The sequence below is a fragment of the Arvicola amphibius genome, chromosome 9 (genome assembly GCF_903992535.2).
Source record: "Arvicola amphibius chromosome 9, mArvAmp1.2, whole genome shotgun sequence".
Classification (NCBI taxonomy): Eukaryota; Metazoa; Chordata; class Mammalia; order Rodentia; family Cricetidae; genus Arvicola; species Arvicola amphibius.
The window spans coordinates 57,131,416-57,153,823 of record NC_052055.2 but is presented as its reverse complement, the minus strand read 5'-3'; the positions used below and the strand labels follow the sequence as shown (position 1 = coordinate 57,153,823).

At 53.7% G+C, this 22,408-nt stretch overlaps 1 protein-coding gene across 4 annotated transcripts; it reads left to right on the top strand.

Moving 5' to 3' along the window:
- Positions 1-659: 659 nt before the first annotated feature.
- Positions 660-21,038, top strand: Adcy6 (adenylate cyclase 6). 4 transcript variants are annotated; one of them, XM_038342015.1, is made up of 22 exons: positions 660-695; positions 6,106-6,964; positions 9,722-9,871; positions 10,252-10,373; positions 10,470-10,581; positions 10,746-10,873; positions 11,485-11,643; positions 11,720-11,861; positions 11,973-12,101; positions 12,393-12,418; positions 12,631-12,778; positions 13,032-13,129; positions 13,243-13,330; positions 13,483-13,599; positions 13,826-13,984; positions 14,271-14,449; positions 15,659-15,694; positions 15,778-15,907; positions 16,231-16,494; positions 17,178-17,382; positions 18,307-18,431; positions 18,583-21,038. In XM_038342015.1, the coding sequence occupies exons 2-22, from the start codon at positions 6,107-6,109 to the stop codon at positions 18,706-18,708; spliced, it is 3,501 nt and encodes a 1,166-aa protein (XP_038197943.1). In that variant the 5' UTR covers positions 660-695; position 6,106; the 3' UTR covers positions 18,709-21,038. The 4 variants fall into 4 exon arrangements, with proteins under 4 accessions (XP_038197943.1, XP_038197945.1, XP_038197944.1 ...); XM_038342017.1 differs by lacking the exon at positions 660-695 and adding an exon at positions 1,448-1,506; XM_038342016.1 differs by lacking the exon at positions 660-695 and adding an exon at positions 2,092-2,625.
- Positions 21,039-22,408: the final 1,370 nt, after the last annotated feature.

The following is a 22,408-nucleotide window of genomic DNA, read 5'->3' as shown; positions in this document are numbered from 1 at the left end:
GTGTAGACCAGGCTAGCCTTGAACTCACAGTGATCCATCTGTCTCGGCCTCCTGCGCTGGGATTAAAGGTGTGTGTGTGTGTGTGTGTGTGTGTGTGTGTGTGCTCACGCGTGCTAATATGCCAGGCATCTGATAGATGTTGGATTAATGCAAGGACCTCTCCTTACCACAAATGTCTTTGGTTTAGGAAGCCCAGATAGGATCTGAAATGGTCCACAGTTAGGCCTTGAAGGATGAGAATGGAGGGAGAGCTCACCTGATCTTAGGGCAGCCACAGGTCAGGCTGAGGGATTGGGGAGGGGACTCAAAGGCAAGCTTAAACTAGACTCACCTACTGCCCAGGAATGGGCCGTTCTCTCCTTTCTGGTTCCACCACTCCAACCCTCAAAGGGTTAAAGTGGCTTTCACATGATTTTCCCATCTCCCAGGTAACTTGGGCAGCTGCTTGCGAGGGAAATGAATAAACATCCCGGAACAATTTTTCAGTTCATGAACCTGGCAGTGCACCCCAGCCCCCCACATCAAAGAAGCACAACCCTTTGGGTAAAAGGTGCCGGGGATGGGGGGGGTGGGGGGACTCTGCCAGTTGGCAGGTGCGGGGGGGGGGGGGAAGGGCTGCCCCAGAGAGCGTGGGGCCAGAGGGCGGCACCGAGAATGCCCCTGCCCGCGGCCCGGTCCGGTTCTGGGCACAGCAGGTTTGCGTCGGGCCCGGCGCCCCAGAGGGTTGGGGAAGCGGAAAGAAGTGGGGTGCGGGCGAGCGGGTGCCAGGCGCACACACCTGGCGCCTTGTGGAATGAAATCTTAATTAATTATTAAACTCGGCTCCCGCCGGAGGGAGCGGGGCAGCGGTGGGAAGGGAGGGCGAGCGGGCGCGGTGGGGGCTGGGGTTAGGAGGAAGGTGGGGTGAGGAGGGGGCGCAGGGCACCCCGACAGGAAGGAAGCCGACCCTCTGGGCGGGGCGGGTATCTTCGCAGCCAGTGGGTGGCTTCGCCGGCCTCTGCGGACCCCCGGGTGAGGGCGGAGAGCACCCTGCAGGATGCCGCCCTGGGTGGAGGCGGGAGCGCGGGCGGGAGTACCGACCCTCCCGCGGGGTCTGAAGCCCAGAACAGTGGCTGCTTGTTCGGGGGAGACCCGGGGAAGACGCAGCAGACAGGGGCGGGGGCGCGCGGTACTCTGGCTTCGCTCACCCGACTCGGGTCCCGGGGAGGGGAGTGGGCAGCTGTGCCCCCGCCTCTGGGAGGGGGAGGGGGTGCCCAGACAAAAGGAGCTTGTGCCTTTAAGGCGGGGAGTCCGGGAGCCGGCGGGGAGGGGACTTCTGGATCCGGGGTAGAGGGCGGCTGCGCTGGACAACAAGGGAGGGGGCGAGGGCCGGAGGCTCTGCGGCGCGGCGGGCGGGACAGCAGGGACGCGCGGGCACGGAGCAGGACGGCGGGACGGCCGGCCGGCCGGCCGGAGCCCGCGGGCGCGGCGGGGCGCCGACCCTGGGCAGGCGCCGACCCCGGGCAGGTGAGCGAGGGGGTGCGGGTTCCAGCGAGGCCAGCGGAGCGAGGACAGGGGAGTCTGGACAGTTTGCGGGGCGCCGGAGAAGTGCTGGAGGCGCTGGGAACCCGGGGCTCCTCGGGTCGGGCTGGAAGCTTCCACCCTGGTTCCACGCCACGAGCTTCTCTCCCTGCACTCCCCAGAGTTTCCAGGCTTGCCCAGAGAAGCTGGGAAGGCATGCACGAGGGGAGGAGATGCCCCTAGAGGTTGGCATCGGGGATGGGGGGTGGGTGGGTTTGGAGTGTTGAGACAACGCTGAGAGGCGAGGGAGGCCCCTTCCCTGCCCTCACCCTGAACCTTTGGAATGAAAGGGTAGTGTCAGTGCCTACTTCCCCAAGGCCTGTGGCGGGGTGGGCAGGGGTGGGGTGTGGTGTGGGCAGACTTTATTCAGAGTAGGCCCAGCGGCCTGACTGAAAAGCCAGAGATGGGATTAGGTGGTGGAGAGCCTTTCCGTGTACCTGGGTCCCCAGAGTGTCTCTGTAGCCAGAGGGGTGTTGTATGGTTGGAGCTGGCTATGGGAGCTTTTTTTTTTTTTTTTGGTCCTTAGGGAGAAGCAGGGCTGGGGTAGGCTGTGTTGAACCTACAGGCCCTGGGGAGGTTCTTCTACATCTGGAAGGGCCTGGAAATTGAGAGGGTTGGGTTCCAGCATGGTGAGTGTCAGGCCTCCCTCCTTGCCCCTCCGTGGGCATCGTGAACTTTCTGAAGTCCTTTAAGCCATTTTGCCAACAAGGGCAGAGGCAGATAGACCCTGGGGATGAGGTGGCTGAGAGGTGGCCAGGAAGAGGGTTGGGCGAAAGTGTGGGCAGAGCCATTCTTGAGGCCAAGTCTTGGCTTCCAGACCCTGGGCTCAGGCTGAAGGAGCAGGATCTGGGAGGGACTTGAGGTCTGGGAGACACTGGGCCTGGGACTATGGGACTTGGCTCCAAACAGACATGACTTTGGCTGTGGGAGCTGATGGTGTGTGGAACAACATATCTGTGAGACAGAGCCAAGGGACCAGGACTCAGGGGAGGAGGAGGTCAGAGGCATAAGGCTCAAGAGCCTGAAGGCGGAAGAGGGACATGGTCTGCATTTTTGGAATTCACGGTGAGGGGTCCCGGAACAGGGAGTTTGGGGGAACATATAGAGAAGTTTTGTAGCTTCTAACAATGCCTTCTGGTTTCCTGCTGTATACACTAAGCTGGCACAGAGGAGTGCCGCAAGCCCTGCCAGCTCTCTAGGGTGGGATGGTTGCAGTGGGTTGAACAGTTACAGAACTCTGAAGCGATCCCCTTGGGTAGTCAGCATGTTCTTCAAGGGTCATATGTTTCCCTGATAGTGTCTGCCTCTTCCTCTGTGTGTGTATGAGCCAGATGCTGGGATGTGCTTCCAGGGGCTGGGAACATGGCCAGAAGCAGGTCCTTTGGGAACCTGGGCCGGTTGCAGGGAGGGAGATAAGAACGGGGAAGGGGACTGGGGAATGGGAGGAGGCGGAAGCAGAATGTCATGGCGTGTGGAGTCCAGGGGTGCATGGTGGGAACAGCACTCTGTGTTCTGTCTCCAGCAGCTCTGGAGACTGACAGCAGGGGACATAGGGCCTGATAGACGCAGGCATCTGATTGGCTGGAGGGATACATGTTCTTGCTCCTGACTGTTGTCTTTCCATCTCTTGGACACTGGCAGAGCTTTGCATTCAAAAGGTGTGTAAGGTGGGGAGAACTAATATCTGTAGTGTAGGACATGGCAGGGAGCACAACGTTTTCTGGTCAGGACCTATACACTCTCACTTTTCAGACGAAGAGACCGACAGTGGGGGCAGGTAGACAGCCTGTCCCGGCAGGATGGTAAATCACTTTAAGCTTTGAAATCTGGTCTTGTGCCAAAAATCATGCTTCCAGTGAAGTGTTTGGAAGAGCCAGGGTTTCTTTGGTGACCTTTTCCAAATGCCAGCCTGACCAGAAGTCTTGTACTTCTGGTTTGCTCTTCATGATGGTGCCGCTGGCGTTAAGAAGCTGAAGGGCATGCTACCCTGTGGCTGTAGGAAGGACACTGGCAGAACTTGCTGAGGGAGCCCCCCCCAATATGGAGTGCAGAGACGTCCCCAGCTCATGTCCTGCTTTGCCCCCCCCCCCCCCCCCAGCAGCTACCTGGAGAGTTGTTCTTCCAAGTGTCTGGTTCTGTGGCCTCCTGGGGCAGGTGGTGTGTTAGCTTCTGTCTAGTTCCCCAGTGAGTACAAATGTCAGTGTTGCCAGCTCAGTGGGTGTAAGTACAAGGGACCCTTCAGGGTGCCCTGCAGGCATGGAGGAGTGTGGTCCTGGTGGTGGTGTCATCCATGGATGACCTGGCTTTCATGCTCTGCCAGAACACATGGTAAGGTGGTTGTCATGGAGTCACCCACTGCACTTCAAGGCTTGTCCTTCCTGGAAATCCCGGATCTAAGACTGATTTGGTTGTCCAGGGTCTCTACGTGGGTGAGTCACAGTCAACTGTCCTGGACATCACCTTTTGTTTTTCTCTTTCAAATCTGTCCTGTGTCCCTGCTGCCTGCCCTCTGGGTCTTAGGACCAGCTTCACAGGCTTTTGGTGAAGAACAGAAATTAGGCGTGCGAAAGAATCTTGAAGGTTTATGGCAGAGAGAAAATACAGCTAACGGCCATCCATCACTCAGTCAGCATGTAGGAGTGGCAGACCCTACAGTGTGAAAAAATCCGCCCAAATCCTTGCCTTCATCAAGTTGGCATTCCAGTTAGGAGTGACAGACAATGAACAAATAAGAAAAGTTATAGAATGGCCGTTGCTGATAAGGGCCTTGGAGGGAGAAACATTATAAAGCTGGGAAGAGAGATAGGGAGCCCCAGGAAAGGGAGTTGCTATTCTAATAGCCTGGTGAGAATAGCGTTGATAAGGGACTTGGGCTGTGACCTGAAGGAGCTCCTGTTCCGGATGGGAACAGTGAGTCCCGGGTGCTGGTCTGCACTGAGCTCGGTGTACAGGGGAGCAGCAGACAAGCCAGTGTTGGCAGGTGCGCTGAGGAAGGCGAGGATTGCCATTGTTAGCAGCACCTCATAGCATCCATGCCTCCAGCTTCCTGCTGCCTCCCCGTCTGTCTGTCTGTCTGTCTGTCTGTCTGTCGTACTAAGCACAGACCCCGAGGCTTGTGCATTCTAGACAAGCATTTTACTACCAAATTCTACTTCATGCCCATCCTCTTTTATCTTTTCTGTTGTACATTTATTGAGCACCTACTGTTAGCTAGACCCAGTACCTGTCTCTGGAGATAAAGTGCTGGCTAAAATATGTGTAATTTCTACTCATGCAGAGTTTATAGTCCTAGGGACAGAGGCACACATTAAACAAGGAATGTTTCAATTGAAAATTGCAGTAAGTACCATGGAGGAAATGAACAGAGGTGAAACTGGACCAGACTTAGTCTAGGGGGTGGGTCTGGGAGGTCTTCTGTGAGGAAGTCACACTCAGAGCTGTGACCTGTGGGAGAAATCGAATTTAGCTTGCTGAAGTGTGTGCGCGTGTGCATGTGTATGTACGTGTGTGTGCGTGTATATGTACATGTGTATGTATGTATGTGTATGTATTTGTATGTGTGTGATGAGGAAGGATGTGGGAAGAGAGTACCTTTTGTATAGAGGTCACCAGTTGGCAGTTCACTTATTCTGTTGACAGGGTTTATTTGGCTTGTGTGTAGTATTGTAAAATATATATTAATTAATAGCATTTAAAAATTGAGAGATGTTACATTGAAATGCAAGGTTTTCTTTGGCTTCTGAACAGAAGTTCAGGCCCCAGTGGGGCACAAATGGCACTGGTCAACTGGTACTAGGTGTTCTTGTCCTCATGTCTCAGGCTGCCAGATGTGTTCTTCTCATTGTCCTTGGCGTGGGAATCTAAGTTTGTGGTGATGAAGAAGCCAATCCTAGCGGGTGGTAGTGGCAAACCCCTTTAATCCCAGCTCTCGGGCAGCAGGGCAGGTGGATCTCTGGTAGTTTTGGGCCCAGCCTGGTCTACAGAACAAGTTCCAGGACAGCCAAGGCTACAGAAAGAAACCCTGTCTCAAAAAACAAAACAAACAAGCAAGTCGGTATTAACATTAGGGAAGGATAATAGGGTAAATTATTAAGTGTACTGGTTTTGGGGCTCAGTCAAGCTTAGAGTCTTACTTTTTTTTCTTAATTTTTAAAAATTTACTTTTATGTGCGTTGGTATTGTGCCTGCATGTGTGTCTATGTTAGGATGTCAGATCCTTTGGAACTCAGTTCTGAGCTGCCATGTGGGTGCTGGGAATTGAACCGGGGGTCCTTTGGAAGAGCAGCCAGTGCTCTTAACCTCTGAACCATCTCTCCAGCCTCAGACTCTTGGTTCTTTTCCTTGTATGGTTGCTGTGTCTTCTGTACCTTTCTATGTCCCAGATCCTTACCTGTTGAGTGGGGAAGCTACTGCTCCCTTCAGGGTAGTTTTATCAGATGTGGGAAGGAGAACAGAGCTGTAGGAAATGCTCAGGGAATAAGCGTCTATGGTGACTGTGGCCACAGCAGTGGTATTAATACCATCCCATGCCCTTCCTCCCAGCAGCATGTCATGGTTTAGTGGCCTCCTGGTTCCCAAAGTGGATGAACGGAAGACAGCTTGGGGCGAACGCAATGGGCAGAAGCGCCCACGCCATGGGACTCGGGCCAGTGGCTTCTGCGCACCTCGCTACATGAGTTGCCTTAAGGATGCCGAGCCACCCAGCCCCACTCCTGCGGCTCACACTCGGTGCCCCTGGCAGGATGAGGCCTTCATCAGGAGGGCTGGCCCAGGCAGGGGTATGGAGCTGGGGCTGCGGTCAGTGGCCTTGGGTTTCGAGGACGCTGAGGTGACAACCCCAATGGGGACAGCTGAAGTGGCGCCTGATTCGTCGTCCGGGAGCAGTCGGTCCTGCTGGCACCGTCTCGTGCAGGTTTTTCAGTCTAAGCAGTTCCGCTCCGCCAAGCTGGAGCGCCTGTACCAGCGGTACTTCTTCCAGATGAACCAGAGCAGCCTCACACTCCTCATGGCCGTGCTTGTGCTACTTGCGGCCGTGCTCTTGGCCTTCCATGCTGCACCCGCCCCGCCTCAGCCAGCTTATGTGGCCCTGCTCACCTGCGCCGCCACCCTTTTTGTGGCACTCATGGTAGTGTGTAACCGACATAGCTTCCGCCAGGACTCCATGTGGGTGGTAAGCTATGTGGTTCTGGGCATCCTAGCAGCTGTGCAAGTCGGAGGTGCCCTGGCAGCCAACCCACACAGCCCCTCGGCAGGCCTTTGGTGCCCGGTGTTCTTCGTCTACATCACCTACACGCTCCTTCCCATCCGCATGCGTGCAGCAGTACTCAGTGGCTTGGGCCTTTCTGCCTTGCATTTGATTTTGGCCTGGCAGCTCAACCGTGGTGACCCCTTCCTCTGGAAGCAGGTAGGTGCCATGCGGCACACCAGGTGGGAGTGGGAAGGGGACTTGCTGAATTGGAAGAGGGTATAGGGATGTCTAGATCCATCAGGTTGGGGTCTCAGGACCAAGTCTGTACTGTGTCAGGATCTCAGCTCTTTGGTCTAGGTCAGAAGAGGTGGTGTAGTCTGCAGACATGCTGTGTGCAGGCCTTGTATCTCTGACCTCTTGTTGACCCCTGAGATTCAAGCTCTGGTGTCGGCTCTGGGATGCAGCTGTAAGGTGGTTGGTTATATGAAGCTTCGGCAGGCAAGGACCCTCCCTTCTCCTTGCCAGAGGCTGCTGCCCACTGTGGCCTCACCAACAGAAATTTGCCTGGGGCTCCTGGGGTGAGAAGCTGGGTGCTTTGGCACGATGCCTTTCTTGGCCTGGAACAGAACATACCTTTTAAAAGTAACTTTATAGCTAGTTTGTGGTGCAGCAAGTGCCCACAGGGCAGTATCAGACCTCTTAAAGGGCCAGCCCTATCTGTGCTAGTTCCTAGGTTCTCTCCTTAGACTGCCTGTGAAGTGGGGGCTTGGGGAGAAGCTTAGGAGTGGGCCTCCCTTCCCCCCTTCTGCCAGACTTGCCAGAAGGTGGGTGTGTGACTCTTCCCTGCTCTCTGCTGGCCTGGTGCCCAGGGCCCAGCCCAGTGCCTGATGGGGGAGGCTGAGCCTGGGAGGCCCCGGAACTGCCAGCCTCCTACCTCCCCAGGGTGCCTGGCTTCAGTTTCACCCCATGGGGTCTCTGCAGATGCATTCCTGGGATGGTAGAGAAAATTGTGTTGCTTGTTCCCATCTGTGGGGCTGGGACTGCCCATTCAGCTTCACGGAACTGACAACAATCTCATGTGCCCATTGAAGTCTGTATTTCTTCAGGGAGTAGGGGCTTGTAGCCTCCTTAGGCGGCCCCTTCCCAGCTCCAGCCCCATTCACGGTCATAGGAAGAACTCTTCTTCCCGATCCACTCATTCAGACACACTGAGCAACGACCACGTTGGTTGGATGGAGTGGCCCCCAGAGCTCGGCTTCCATTTTTTTCTCACGGGAGATAGGGATATGTGTGTCGTGGGTTATTTCAGTCCCTCATCCCTCTTCCCCTTCCCTCCACTGTGACTCACGTTTTCCTCTGGGGCTCCTGGGGCCAGGAAGGGAAGTTGCCTGGATTACCCCCTCCTATTCCCCCTCTGGGGGGCTATTCTTAGAAGCCCCCAAGGGAGATGGAGTGCCCCCTCTTCACCCCTGCTACCGAGAGGGAAGCTCTGCATGGGCTTTCTGGAAGCTGCCTGGACTGGGAAGGGCAGCAAAGGCCAGCGTTAGAGGGTCAGTGCTAGGGTCAGGAGCTGGGAGTTACAGGCCTCAGTTTTACACAGAGGAATCAAAGATTAAATGTCCTGTCCAAGTCTGCAGGGCTAGTTCTGGTTCAAGGCAGTTGGTGTGCATCCCCTCCCAGCTCCCTAACCATAGCCCTGCCCCATCCAGCTTGGGTGGAGTCCCAGCGCTGCCGTGTTAACCCCTGAGTCTCCAGCAGCAGTGAGGCAAGCTTCCTTTGCACTTGCTCTCAACATCTAGTCCCAAATCACTGTCAGTACAACCGCCATGTGCACTGACCATGGAACTTACATAGGCTGGCTGTGCTGAGCGGTGTAGGCATGAGGCCTTGAAGAGGTGTGTGTGTAAGAGTTGGAGGGCGGAGAAGAAAGGGGGAGAATCATACTTTGTGGTAGGGGTGGCCATGCGTTCTTTCTACTAGTAGAATTGATGGCTGCTGAGCCCGTGCTGAGACTAACCTTCAAGAGAAAGTGGAGAAAGAACTTTCAGAAATCTGGGATATATTAGACAGTGGGGTAGGGACAAAGGCTTTGGAGTCTGATTGTCCAGGATTCAAGTCTCACACCAGCCATAACCAGCTGTGGGATCTCGGGCAAGTAACTGGGCCCCTTTGTGTTTGACTCACTCAGTCGTGAAGTGAGATGCTGTCACCTTCTCCGCAGACTCGTCAGTTAATATCTGGAGTGCGTCCTTAGAATCCTAGACATTGCAGGTGGCCAGCAAACTGGCTACTATAGCAACAGCAGTAATAGTGGCTTACACCTGTGATCCCATTGTTTGGGAATCTGAGGCAGGAGGATCGCCGTGAGTTTGAGGCCAGCCTGGGTTACATAGTGAGACCCTATCTCAAAAATTTAATCAACCAAACAACAGTAACAAACAAAACCCGATAGTGGTCGTTCTTGTGATTTAGTCTTCAGAGCCATTGTGGGGGGCGGGGAGGGGAAGGAGAGCTGCCTTTGGAGATAACATTCCTCCTGTTAGAGTAAAATGGACATCTAGAGAAAGGAAGTGACTTGTCCTGGTTCACCTGGTTTACCCAGAAGAGGACGGGAAGCTCAGACCTCCTTGGTGCTGCACTGTGAGGAGACCTCATGCAGAAGGAACACTTGTCTTTTGTTAGCATTGTTTGTGGGTGGGAGATTATAGGGTGCTGGGTCTGAGCCCATAACCTTTGTAGCTGTGGTTGGTGTTCCTGTTTCTGGTCACAGAATAATCCAAGCAGGCTGGGATCTAGAGTTCTGTAGGGAGGGACAGTGATATCACAGGAATGGCACAGCATGGGGGCAAACAGGGTGCAGGACTTTATTTCCTGGTCAAAGTATGTTGGAGAGCCCGGGAGCTAGTGTGCATGTGTGAGTGGGTGTGTAGGTGCACGGGTGGTCATTCATCTGCTTGTGCCGCTCTCCTCCAGCTCGGTGCTAATGTGGTGCTCTTTCTCTGCACCAACGTCATCGGCATCTGCACACACTACCCTGCTGAAGTGTCTCAGCGCCAAGCCTTTCAGGAGACCCGAGGTTACATCCAGGCTCGCTTGCACCTGCAGCATGAGAATCGCCAGCAGGTGGGGGCCACTTCCCTTAGCTAGGGCATTCCTCTCTCTTCACCCCCAGTACCCTGTGGATCAGACCTGCCGCCTTGCCCGTGCCTATGCAACGCAGTGTGAGTGGTTCCCGAGGACGAGGACTGTGCATCACAAGCTCCTGGGGGTCCTGTCCTGTTCAAGGGTGGGAGGGAGCATATAGGAGTACATTGTGGGGAGGGGTGTTGAATGGAGATTGGTCCGAGAGAGCTAGGAAGGGAGGCTTCTAAAGGCAGTATCAGGCCGAGGTCAAGAAGGGACCCTCAGGTTACAGAGATATGGGAGGGCTCTGGGAATGTGGAAGAAACAAGAAGGATCAAAATGGAAAGCAAAGAGGATAGTGGTTGGAACCACCGGTCTAGGAACGGCTGCTGCTATCGGTGTTGCCCCAGCATGTTGCCATGGAGATGAAAGAAGACATCAACACGAAAAAAGAAGACATGATGTTCCATAAGATCTACATCCAGAAGCACGATAATGTCAGGTAGAATGGGATAGGGGACGATGCCAAGAGGGTCGCCGGGTGTCAAGGAGTCCTTGAGGGCTAGGAGGCCCATAATCTCTCTGCTGTTGTCCACAGTATCCTGTTTGCAGACATTGAGGGCTTCACCAGCCTGGCCTCCCAGTGCACTGCGCAGGAACTGGTCATGACCTTGAATGAGCTCTTTGCCCGGTTTGACAAGCTGGCTGCGGTGAGGGTGCTGGGGCTTAGGGATAGTGCCAACCGTGGTGCCCACACGGTGTTGCTGGGAGCATTTGGGGGGACTGTGGGGGAAGAGGTTGCATTGAAGGTGGTGGGCCAGATGTGCCCGATGATCAGGAGGGTGATGGTGGTCCTCCACCTTCTCCCCTTCAGGAGAATCACTGTCTGAGGATCAAGATCCTAGGAGACTGTTACTACTGTGTGTCAGGACTGCCTGAGGCCCGGGCGGACCACGCCCACTGCTGTGTGGAGATGGGAGTGGACATGATCGAGGCCATATCGTGAGTAGTGCCCCTCCCCAGGCCTTCTGGATCCGTGGCTTCCCAGACTCTTCCTACTCTGATGTATCTTTAGGAATTTCCCTCAGTCTTCATAGCTCTTTCTTGAATTTATCACTGGGGAGGGGAGTGGATCTTTCCCCAGTCTGTGCGAAGACCCCTGTGCTCTTTCTGACCCTAGCCTGCTGGAGGGCGTAGGGAGCTGAAGCAGGAGGGGCTTGTGACTGCAGAGAACACCAGCCAAGCTGGCCGGAGCTGGCAGTAGCTCAGCCCTGTAGGACAGTGGCAGCCACTGTTGAACATAGTTCTCAAGCCCTTGTCCTTGAGTCCTGGGCAGCTCCCTGCCCATGCCTAGTCAAAGCCGTGCCCATTTATCTATTTGCTCTAAGTATATATGGATGGATGGATACACCTCCCATGGTGCACGCATGCTGGTCAGAGGATAACTTGGAGTTAATTTTCTCCTACTGTGTGGATCCCAGCGATCAAACTCAGGCAGTCAGGCTTGGTAGCAAGTGCCTTCACCACTGAGCCATCTTCCTGGCCTCAGCTTGGGTTCTTGACTAGAGGACGAGAAGACAATTTGGAGCTGATCTGGAGTTACGTCTCCCCAGGCTGGTGCGTGAAGTGACAGGTGTAAATGTGAACATGCGTGTGGGCATCCACAGTGGACGCGTGCACTGCGGTGTCCTTGGCCTGCGGAAATGGCAGTTTGACGTGTGGTCCAATGATGTGACCCTGGCCAACCACATGGAGGCTGGGGGCCGGGCCGGGTGAGTGGAAGGCTCCGGTTGGTGGCTGGGGTGGGTGGCTGGGAGAGCCAGGGTCTCACCTCCTGGCCCCATACAGTCGCATCCACATCACTCGGGCCACACTGCAGTACCTGAATGGGGACTATGAGGTGGAACCAGGCCGTGGTGGTGAGCGCAACGCGTACCTCAAGGAGCAAAGCATCGAGACCTTCCTCATCCTGGGCGCCAGCCAGAAACGGGTCAGGGCAGGACTGCTGGGAGGGGCAGGGGGGAAGGAGCAAACCGGGAGGTGCTAGCAAAGACCTTGGGGTTCTACTTCTGAGCCTGCGTTTACGCTGCTGCTTACGCAGAAAGAGGAGAAAGCCATGCTGGCTAAGCTGCAACGGACACGGGCCAACTCCATGGAAGGACTGATGCCACGGTGGGTGCCTGACCGTGCCTTCTCCCGGACCAAGGACTCTAAGGCATTCCGCCAGATGGTGAGGGCTCTCTGCACTGTGACCTGGGTGGGGAGGTGTCTCAGTTTTTGGTTTCCCTCAAAGTGAGAGAATGTTCTGTCCCCCTTCTTCCTATAGCTGCCTTCCCTTTGTATATGTCCTAAAGATGGAAGCAGGGGGAATAGTTTCACCCCAAGTCTCCCAAAGTGTGCGTGTGTGTGCGTGCGTGCGTGTGTGTGTGTGTGTGTGTGTGTGTGTGTGTAATAGGGAAGGTACTGGAGGTGTTCGTGGTTAGCACCTCTCCTCCCTTACACATTCTGTTTCTTTCTCCAGGGCATTGACGATTCCAGCAAAGACAAGTAAGTTGGTCTATGGGATGAGGCAGGTCAATGAGGGAGGGAGAAGGCATTTGCAGCCTGAGATGGGGCTGTGGGAGCTGAGACCTCCTGTTTCTTGGGTACCACATACATAGCTCACGTAGCCTTCTTTGGCTGCTGCCTGAGCCCCGCCCTTCTCATTGCTTATCATGTCATTATTCATGCACATGGTGAAACCTGGGTCCTATTATCAGCCGTGGTGCCCAAGATGCTCTGAACCCTGAAGATGAGGTGGATGAGTTCCTGGGCCGTGCCATCGATGCCCGTAGCATCGACCAACTGCGTAAGGACCATGTGCGCCGGTTCCTGCTCACCTTCCAGAGACAGGATCTTGAGAAGAAGGTTTGGGGGATACAAGGGCAAAAGGATGAGGGCTGGAGGGAGGGAGGGCCTGACTGGGAGGCTAAACACAAGCTGAAGGAGCAGGAGGACGTGTTGGGAATGGGAAGCGACCACTGCACAGGTGGGAGCTCGTCTAAATCAGGCCAACTGCGACTGTTCCCCGCAAGGCCCCGGGGTTGCCCTGCTCTTGCTGTCCATGCCATCCCTGCCAGGGGAGGACCCAGCACCCAGCTCATTACCGTTCTTCCCACAGTATTCACGGAAGGTAGATCCTCGCTTTGGGGCCTATGTCGCCTGCGCCCTTTTGGTTTTTTGCTTCATCTGTTTCATCCAGCTCCTCATATTTCCACAGTGAGTCCTGTCCCTTTCACTACATCCCGAACTTTCCCTAAACGCCTGTGCAAGCCGTGGGGATGAGACAAGTATGCTCAGATTTTCCTGACTTCCCCCTTATCCTGCTCTAGCTCCACCCTGATGCTGGGGATCTATGCCGGTATCTTCCTGCTGTTGCTGGCCACTGTACTGATCTGTGCTGTATGCTCCTGCGGTTCTGTAAGTAGAGGGACTTCCCCCAGACTGTTGGGGAAGGAGGGGGTTCCCATGGAAGAGGGAGGAGGAGGCCATGTCCCTTGTTAGACCTTGTTCTTGGCCGGTCTTCCTTCTAGCAAATGTCACTTCTAACTCTTGGTCTCTTGCTGTCACAGTTCTTCCCCAAGGCCCTGCACCGTCTGTCCCGCAGTATCGTCCGCTCACGGGTGCACAGCACAGCGGTTGGCATCTTTTCAGTTCTGCTTGTGTTCATCTCTGCTGTTGCCAACATGGTAATTCTCCTTTCTCTACCCTATGCCAGGCACTCTCTGAGAACTGAAAGTGTGTCTGGCCTTTGGGGAGCCTGCTGTCCTGGTGGGTGGGGGTAATGCTTGTCTTTGTTTCTCCTTTCTTTTGTCATCCCTGAGAATTTTAGTCTATGACATATAAGACCCCTGGGTATGGCCCTTGTAACCACTTCCCTCATTGGATACCCTAATATACACCCAACTTTTGCAGTTCACCTGTAATCACACCCCCATAAGGACCTGTGCAGCCCGGATGCTGAATTTAACACCAGCTGATGTCACCGCCTGCCACCTACAACAGCTCAATTACTCCCTGGGACTGGATGCTCCCCTGTGTGAGGGCACCGCACCCACCTGCAGCTTCCCTGAGGTGTCCGAGCAGTGTTCAGACAGTGGGGGTTGTTTCGGCACAGTTGTCGGCCTCTCTGTGCCAGGCCTAGTGATGGCACCTTAGAGCCAGGAACTCAAGCATTCCCCAACTCTAGGAGCAGCCAGGGCCCCTCCTAGGAAGCTGAGCAAGACTGGTAAAAGGCTTTGGGGCTGGAGAGTGGTGGAAGGGAGGTTAGTCAGGCAGGGGGATGCAGGGCTCTTCCTGCTCTGGGTGCCGTGGTCTTTGATGTCACCCAACGCTGCCTCTGCTGTCACCCCTCCCCCAGTACTTCGTTGGGAACATGCTGCTGAGTCTCTTGGCCAGCTCTGTCTTCCTACACATCAGCAGCATCGGCAAGCTGGCTATGACCTTTGTCTTGGGGTTCATCTATCTGGTGCTGCTTTTGCTGGGTCCCCCAGCCACCATATTTGACAACTATGATCTTCTGCTGGGCGTCCATGGCTTGTAAGTCCATTCTCAGCCTCTTTCGTGCCTCCCTGATCCTTCTGGGCTGAGAGTCTCTGATGCCGAGGCCCTTGAGATGTACAGCCCACTTGTAGAAGAAAGGGAAGGGCGGGGCGGGGGGGAGAGAGTTCCTGGCATGTGCCCTCAGATAGTTACCCCCCAAAATTCCAGTTGTGACAAATTCCTAGCACTTTAGGCTAGACCAAAAAAAAAAAATTCCCCCACACTTTCATGGTGCTTTCCTACCCACTGGGTTTTGTTTTGTTTTTTTGAGGCAAAGTTTCTTTGTATAGTTCCAAGAACTCACTCTAGACCAGGCTGGCCTCGAACTCACAGAGATCCACCTGACTCTGCCTCCCCAGTGCTGGGATTAAAGGTGTGCGCCACCATCACCTGGCTCTACCCACTGTCTTCCCATTAGTGGTTCACAGAGTTGCGTGGGGGCAGAGCTCTGGTCCTTTGTGATATGTGGCCACAGCATGTGGTGGGGCCAGTAAGAGTCTGCTGGGTTTGAGTCCTCTGTCTGCTTCTCATTGGCTTTGTAACCTTGGATAGTGAGTTAACGTCTCTAAGCCTGAGTAAATGCCAGTATGACCTGTGTCTCAGGGCAGTGGCGACTGTCACAGTAAAAGAACACTTCTGGAGCCTGACACTAGGCATCCTAGGCACATGCTAAACCTTTCAGATGTGGTACTTAGGTCTAATCCCCCCTTTTTTTAAAAAAAAAAGTGTGATTGAACCCATTCAATGTTAAATATGATAACCTCATATAAGCCCCTAATTTTAGGTTCTTTTTTTGTTTAAAGATTTATTTATTTATTGTTTACAGTATTCTGTCTGCATTTATGCCTATAGGCAAGAAAAGGGTACCAGATCTCATTACAGATGGTTGTGAGCCACCATGTGGGTTCTGGGAATTGAACTCAGGACCTCTGAAAGAACAGCCAGTGCTCTTAACCTCTGAGCCATCTCTCCAGCCTCCTGACCCCTGTTTTACTGACGAGGGTTCGAAGCAACTTGTCCTGGCCCGTTTAGCTGCTAAGCGAGAAGCGCCTCCTCAGGAAAGGCTTCACCTTTGCCCTTGTTGAGCTAATTTATATGAGCAGAGGCTCTCTGCCCACAGACTTGATTAGTGATTGGACTCAGCGATGTAGTCCCTGTCTCCCTCCCAGCAGCCAGTGTCCAATGACTTTTGTATCTTCCTGCCAGGGCTTCCTCCAATGAGACTTTCGATGGGCCGGACTGGTAAGTGGGGGCTTGGGGACAGCAATGGATGAGGTTGGTCAGTGTCTCCTTCAGACACCAAGCAGGTCTCTGGTTATTTCCAGCCCAGCTGTAGGGAGGGTGGCACTCAAATATATGACCCCTGTGATTCTGCTGGTCTTTGCCCTGGCACTGTATCTCCATGCACAGCAGGTGGAATCAACTGCCCGCCTGGACTTCCTCTGGAAACTGCAGGTGATTGGGTGAACCTGTGCCGGAGGGAGAAGCTTCTGGGGAACGGAGCCTGAGCCAAGCCAGAAATGCATCTCTTGCTACCTGGCTAAGGCTGAGGCTGCCCGAGCCCACCCTGGTTCCATGCCTTCTCTGTGTCCCATCTCCTGTCCCCTGTCCCATCTTGTACCTGCCCCCTTCACCCCTTTGCCTGTCCTTTAGGCCTTCTCTCTGCCCGTGCCTTTCTTCCTCCACGTGGTTCCCTCTGATGGCCATCTCCAGGCCTTGGCCACTGCGCCCACCCCTTGGGAATGTTGGGCAGTGGGTGATGGATGTGGTGCCCACAGGCAACAGGGGAGAAGGAGGAGATGGAGGAGCTCCAGGCATACAACCGACGCTTGCTGCACAACATTCTGCCCAAGGACGTGGCCGCCCACTTCCTGGCCCGAGAGCGCCGCAATGATGAGCTCTACTACCAGTCGTGTGAATGTGTGGCTGTCATGTTCGCCTCTATCGCCAACTTCTCTGAATTCTACGTGGAACTCGAGGCAAACAATGAGGGCGTCGAGTGCCTGCGGCTGCTCAATGAGATCATTGCCGACTTTGATGAGGTACTTGGTCATTGACTAGTACTGGCAGAGTGGGGGCTATTTGGGGACCAGGAGAATGGAGCGGACTTGGTGTGGGAAAGCCATGCATTAGATAGAGTGTCCCTTGCCCTGTCAGAGGCAGTAAGGTGGTGACCCAGTGGGGCAGGGTCACCCTTGTGGAGAATCAGCAGAGGGACAGGAAGCTCTAGGAGAGTGATGGCAGAACAGGTATTGGATGATGTAGTTGAAGGAGGAGGCAGGAATCTGTAGGCAAATCCTTATGAGATGAGCAAGCCCGATGGTCTCGTGAAAATGAGAGAAGGTGAGGAAGTGTCTTGAACACCCAGGTCAAGGACGGGCTGCCCACTATTCTGGAGGAAAATCCCGCCCTCACTCTGGGACGGTTCCCCAAAGCATGTCGGAGTGTTTCTGCCGCAGGGGCCATCACAGTCAACCTTCTGAAGCCATATACCCGGTTCCTTGCCCAGGGTCATGAACTGCCTGTTTTCTTAGCTTCTCAGACCTTCACTGAGAGTAGCAATGGGAAGGGGCTCACCCACTAAAGCAATGGGGCTATTGAGGGGAGAAGGGGGAAGAGAGCCAAGGAAGAATAAGGAGTGATCTTTGAAAAGACCTGGGTCAAGTTTGACAGCCCCCCCCCCCCCCCCCCCCCCCCCCCCCCCCGCTCCGCTTCCCCCGTCCAGATCATCAGTGAGGAGAGGTTTCGGCAGCTGGAGAAGATCAAGACAATCGGCAGCACCTATATGGCTGCCTCCGGGCTAAATGCCAGCACCTATGATCAGGTGGGCCGCTCCCACATCACTGCCCTGGCAGACTATGCCATGCGGCTCATGGAGCAGATGAAACACATCAACGAACACTCTTTCAACAATTTCCAGATGAAGATTGGTGAGGGCCTGGGTCTTGCCACGTTTTTCTGGGGGCAGTTTGTGGATAAAGCTGAAGGTATAGGGTCACAGGTTTGCCCTCAGGACTTCTTTGGGTTTCTGCCTCCCACCTTCATGTCAAGTTTGAAGCTAAGGACAAAGACCATTTGTTTTGATTCTTCTTCTATATTCTGGGGTCTTGGCCTACATATTTTGAGTGCATTTTAATTCTCACATTAAGCACCCCCCCCCTTAAGATGAGACTGGTGCTCAGAGATTAACTCAGCAAAGGCAGGAGGACTAGTAGGCCGATTTGTCTAAAGGCCACTGCCTGGTATCTGTGTGTGGTCAGTCTGATAGAGGAGCTTCTCGAATGCACTGGTGGAAGGCAGTGATTAATAGCATAAGTCTGGAGTCTGGCTTGACTTCCCACAGGTCTCTTTACTGGCTCAGGAAGTTACCCCAATATCTTGTCTGTAAGATAGAGGTGGCAGCAATATGAGCCCTGAATGCACAGGCATGCACTCAGCATGTACAGCATGGACTGTCTAAACTCCATACGTCCTGTACTCTGGAGAGCTACCTCATCTGTCACGCCCAGATTTTTTTTTTAAACCACCAGAAGTGGGGCTGGAGAGATGGCGCAGAGGTTAAGAGCATTGCCTGCTCTTCCAAAGGTCCTGAGTTCAATTCCCAGCAACCACATAGTGGCTCACAACCATCTGTAATGAGGTCTGGTGCCCTCTTCTGGTTTTCAGGCATACACACAGACAGAATATTATACATTAAAAAAAAAAACAAAACACCAGAAGAATTGTCCCCTTTCCACATTTTTTCCCCTTTGGGTCCTCCTCAAGATGCAAGGGAAGATGAATCCCTGGAGTCATCCTGGATCATCCTAGCCTCAATCTCTTGCTCTCTGCTTTTGCTATTATCTCTACTTCAGGGTTGAACATGGGTCCAGTTGTGGCAGGTGTCATTGGGGCCCGGAAGCCACAGTATGACATCTGGGGAAATACAGTGAATGTCTCCAGTCGAATGGACAGCACAGGGGTTCCTGACCGAATACAGGTGAGGGACGGGGGTAGGGTGGCTGTCTTCTGTGGCTGTTGGGGCAGGGACTGGGGGAGGGGAGCTAGCTTGATAGAGAACTCTATTGGGCTTCTTGCCAATACATCATTGAGGATTCCAGGCTAAGCAGACTCGTTTCCCACTTCCCCAGGTGACCACGGACCTATACCAGGTTCTAGCTGCCAAGGGCTACCAACTGGAGTGTCGAGGGGTGGTCAAGGTGAAGGGCAAAGGGGAGATGACCACCTACTTCCTCAATGGGGGCCCCAGCAGTTAGCAGAGTGCAGCTAAGATTCAGCTGAAGGGACCAAGGTGGGCATTGAGTGGACTTCCTGCTCACTGGGTGGAGCTGCTGCAGGGGCCACTGGGCCTCCAGATCTTGCTGACAGCAAAAGGGACCACCCCAGCAGGCTGTGCTTGGACCATGTTCGTCTGCCTTCAAAATGGCGAAGGAGGGGACGCCAAGAGGATTATCCAAGTGACTTTCTCAACTGGGGTAGGGGCTGTTCGCTCTCCTCATTTTTGGAAGCAGATGGGAGGGCGGCAGCAGAGGCCAGATAGCCCTCCTGTCTGAGAGAGTCAAATGGCAACTCGCTATGCCTACTGTTCCCCTGTTTGGGCAACAGGCTCAGGGCTGGGTCATTCCTTTCTCTATTTTTCCTGGGACTATTTTGTACAAAGACTGGGGCGGGCATGAGGAATGCCTATTCCATGCTTGCCTTTGCCTGACTGTGTCCTCAGCACCGGTCCTGGGCACCCCCAACCCCAGCCAAGTTTCCTTCCTTGGCACAAAGCAGAGGAAGGAGGTACTGCGGGGACCTAGCTCTGACCACATTTCAGGGGAATGTTTCCATTTGCCAAACCCTAGTCCCATGATCTGTCCCCAAAGGGGAACAAAGGGACCTCTGATAGCGCAGATTTATCCCCAGTTCCTGCACGCTCCAGGGAAAGGGGTATCTGGCCTCATTGGTACTGTGAAAATGACCAGCCAGAGAGCAAACCTGTGTGTGGGGACATCAGAAGATCAGGAACTAGACGTTCACCTGCAGGTGCCGAAGAGTGCAGGCGGCCAGGGAGGAGGGTGGCCACACTGACCTGAGGTTCCAGTGTGGCCAGGTCAGCGCCCTTGGCCTGAATGCTCACTTGCTGTGTGCTGGCAAGGGGGCATGGAGCATCTCTATACCTTGTATTGCCAAATAGAAAAGAGTCAGGGTTCCGAGAAAGATGACCCTGACCCCAAACCTGGCCTCCTAAGTCTGGCATTAGGGAGGGCCTGTGCATTTGTGTAACTGTGTGTGCATGTTGCTTTTCGTGTGTGTGTGTGTTTTCTAGGTCTCTGTGTGTCTGTGTGCTGCAGCTCATCAGCTCCCTACTTGGGGCTGCCTCTCTTCTGGGGGCCCCTGCCTTCTGTTGTTAAGGCGGGGTTTTCTGTTTCAAGGGATGGAGAGAAATGCCCAGGTTGCATAGGAGTGGGATGGGGTTTGGGAGCAAAATGAAGAGTGGTCTGGGGAGAGGAGTCCTTGTTGTGCCAAATCCCTAAGTGCCATTTGGGGGCCATATGTGCAGTATGACTGTCTCCCTGCCCAGTGCAGGGGCCCCAAGCACCTGCTTAATCTCTAGTGTTCCTTGCACTTGAACTGTTGAAGGTTTGTGAGGCGGAGGCTCAGGCACTCCCTGGGTACCTCAGCTTGTCTCTTGGGGTATGCTATATTTTCTGACTGGGGTAGTGTGGGATCGATCCCTCTGAGGACCCAGATTTTGGTACTAGAGGATGGAGCCTGGGAAATGTAAACTTGGCTTTCCCAAGCCTTCAGCCTGAATCTAGCATGGCTAGTCTCTAGTTCTGGCTCCCATCCCAATCCTCATGAAACCTACAAGGATTGTACTCTCTCCTCTTCCTGTCCCTGCCTTCCTTTTACCCCTGCAGCCTCCTTGACTCTGGGCTGAATTAGTTGGTGCCTTGGTTTGTCTGTCTGCACCTATTTTAAGCCAGAGGCATACGCCTCAGTTTTGATTGAAGATCACTTTGTCTTAGACACTGACAAGGAGAAAGGGTTCCATGGGGGAATGGGAGGGGCGGGCAGTACTCTTGCCCTGCCTCATGCTTCTGCCACCAGTTCTCTGTAGAGGCCTGGTTTCTGGCTTGGTACCGCCTTCCTGGAGATCTCCATATTCCAGTTGATGGATCACTGGGCGCTTGATTAGCCAAGGCAGGGAAGAGGAAAGATTAGCTGGTCTAGGCAGAAAATTCCTCCATCTCCCCCAGCTATATTCCTGGATAGGAAGGGACTACTTGATGCCATCGGGGTGGGAGTGAGTAAGCCAGAATGGGCAAACCTCAGCTTTGGGTGATCTGTCTGCTTCTTGCCAGGTGGGAGGGGCCTGTCCACACCCTGGCTCCCTGTACCACAGTGCCAGCCATGTCCTTCCCCTGAGTTACCGTTGCCCTTCTCCTCACTGGTTGGTGAAGGAGTTGGGATAACGGGAGGCCATGGGCTTTGGTTTTATAATGTAACCACTGTGGGAGTGGGGGAGGATGGTGTACCATGTATTTCAGTGAAATATTTAATATATTTAAATATCAATAAAATCAAACTCTTTGTAAAAAAAAAATATGCCCCGTTCTCTGCAGCTCTTTGGGCATTGGGTTGGGGTAAAAAAAAAAAAAGTGACAGCCGGGCGGTGGTGGCGCACACCTTTAGTCATGCATTAGATGCGTCTTTCCAGATGTTGACTCTGACCCCGTCATGCATTAGATGCGTCTTCCCAGATGTTGACTCTGATCCCTGTCATGCATTAGATGCATCTTCCCAGCACTCCCAGCACTCGGGAGGCAGAGACAGGCAAATCTCTGAGTTCGAGGCCAGCCTGGTCTACAAGAGCTAATTCTAGGACAGACTCTAGAAACTACAGGGAAACCCTGTCTTGAAAAAACAAAACAAAAAAAAAGTGATAAAGCTTGGTACAGCTACCCAAGTCTTATCCCTGGGATCCCTAGGCCTCTCTCATCTGTGAACTAATGACTTCTTGTGGTTTTCTGCCTGTCAGGATGAAGCTGCAATGTCTTCAGAGAGTATAGCCACTTAAGGCTTTTCACATGAGGACAGTGTATCTTCCCAGATGTTGACTCTGACCCCGTCATGCATTAGATGTGTCTTCCCAGATGTTGACTCTGACCCCATCATGCATTAGATGTGTCTTCCCAGATGTTGATTCTGACCCTGTCATGCATTAGATTTGTCTTCCCAGATTTTGACTCCAACCCCTGTCATGCATTAGATGCGTCTTCCCAGATGTTGACTCCAACCCGTCATGCATTAGATGCGTCTTCCCAGATGTTGACTCCAACCCCTGTCATGCATTAGATGCGTCTTCCCAGATGTTGACTCTGACCCCGTCATGCATTAGATGCATCTTCCCAGATGTTTACTCTAACCCCTGTCATGCATTAGATGTGTCTTCCCAGATGTTGACTCTGACCCCATCATGCATTAGATGCGTCTTCCCAGATGTTGACTCTGACCCCGTCATGCATTAGATGCGTCTTCCCAGATGTTGACTCTGACCCCGTCATGCATTAGATGCGTCTTCCCAGATGTTGACTCCAACCCCTGTCATGCATTAGATGCGTCTTCCCAGATGTTGACTCTGACCCCATCATGCATTAGATGTGTTTTCCCAGATGTTGACTCTGACCCCTCATGCATTAGATGCGTCTTCTCAGATGTTGACTCTGACCCCATCATGCATTAGATGTGTCTTTCCAGATGTTGACTTCAACCCCTGTCATGCACTGGGTCAAGACCTCTGTGGTTGTTCTCTCAGTGCTCCAGTCCCCTCACCCCTCTCATTCCAAGATCTGACCTCGTCAGGAATCTCACATACCTGCTTTTAAGGAGTCAGGGCCGTAGGATGACTCCACTGCCTCCCACACCCAGTGCGAAGAAATGCCTTTTAGTTCGGTTTGTTTATTTCGT

Excerpts from the sequence above, each read along its gene's own strand:
- Adcy6 (XM_038342014.1), top strand. The coding sequence starts at position 3,154 with ATGTTCTTGCTCCTGACTGTTGTCTTTCCATCTCTTGGACACTGGCAG. Across the intron at positions 14,450-15,658 it reads CTGCTGGGCGTCCATGGCTT|GGCTTCCTCCAATGAGACTT; the intron begins GTAAGTCCATTC and ends TCTTCCTGCCAG. Across the intron at positions 15,695-15,777 it reads ACTTTCGATGGGCCGGACTG|CCCAGCTGTAGGGAGGGTGG; the intron begins GTAAGTGGGGGC and ends GGTTATTTCCAG.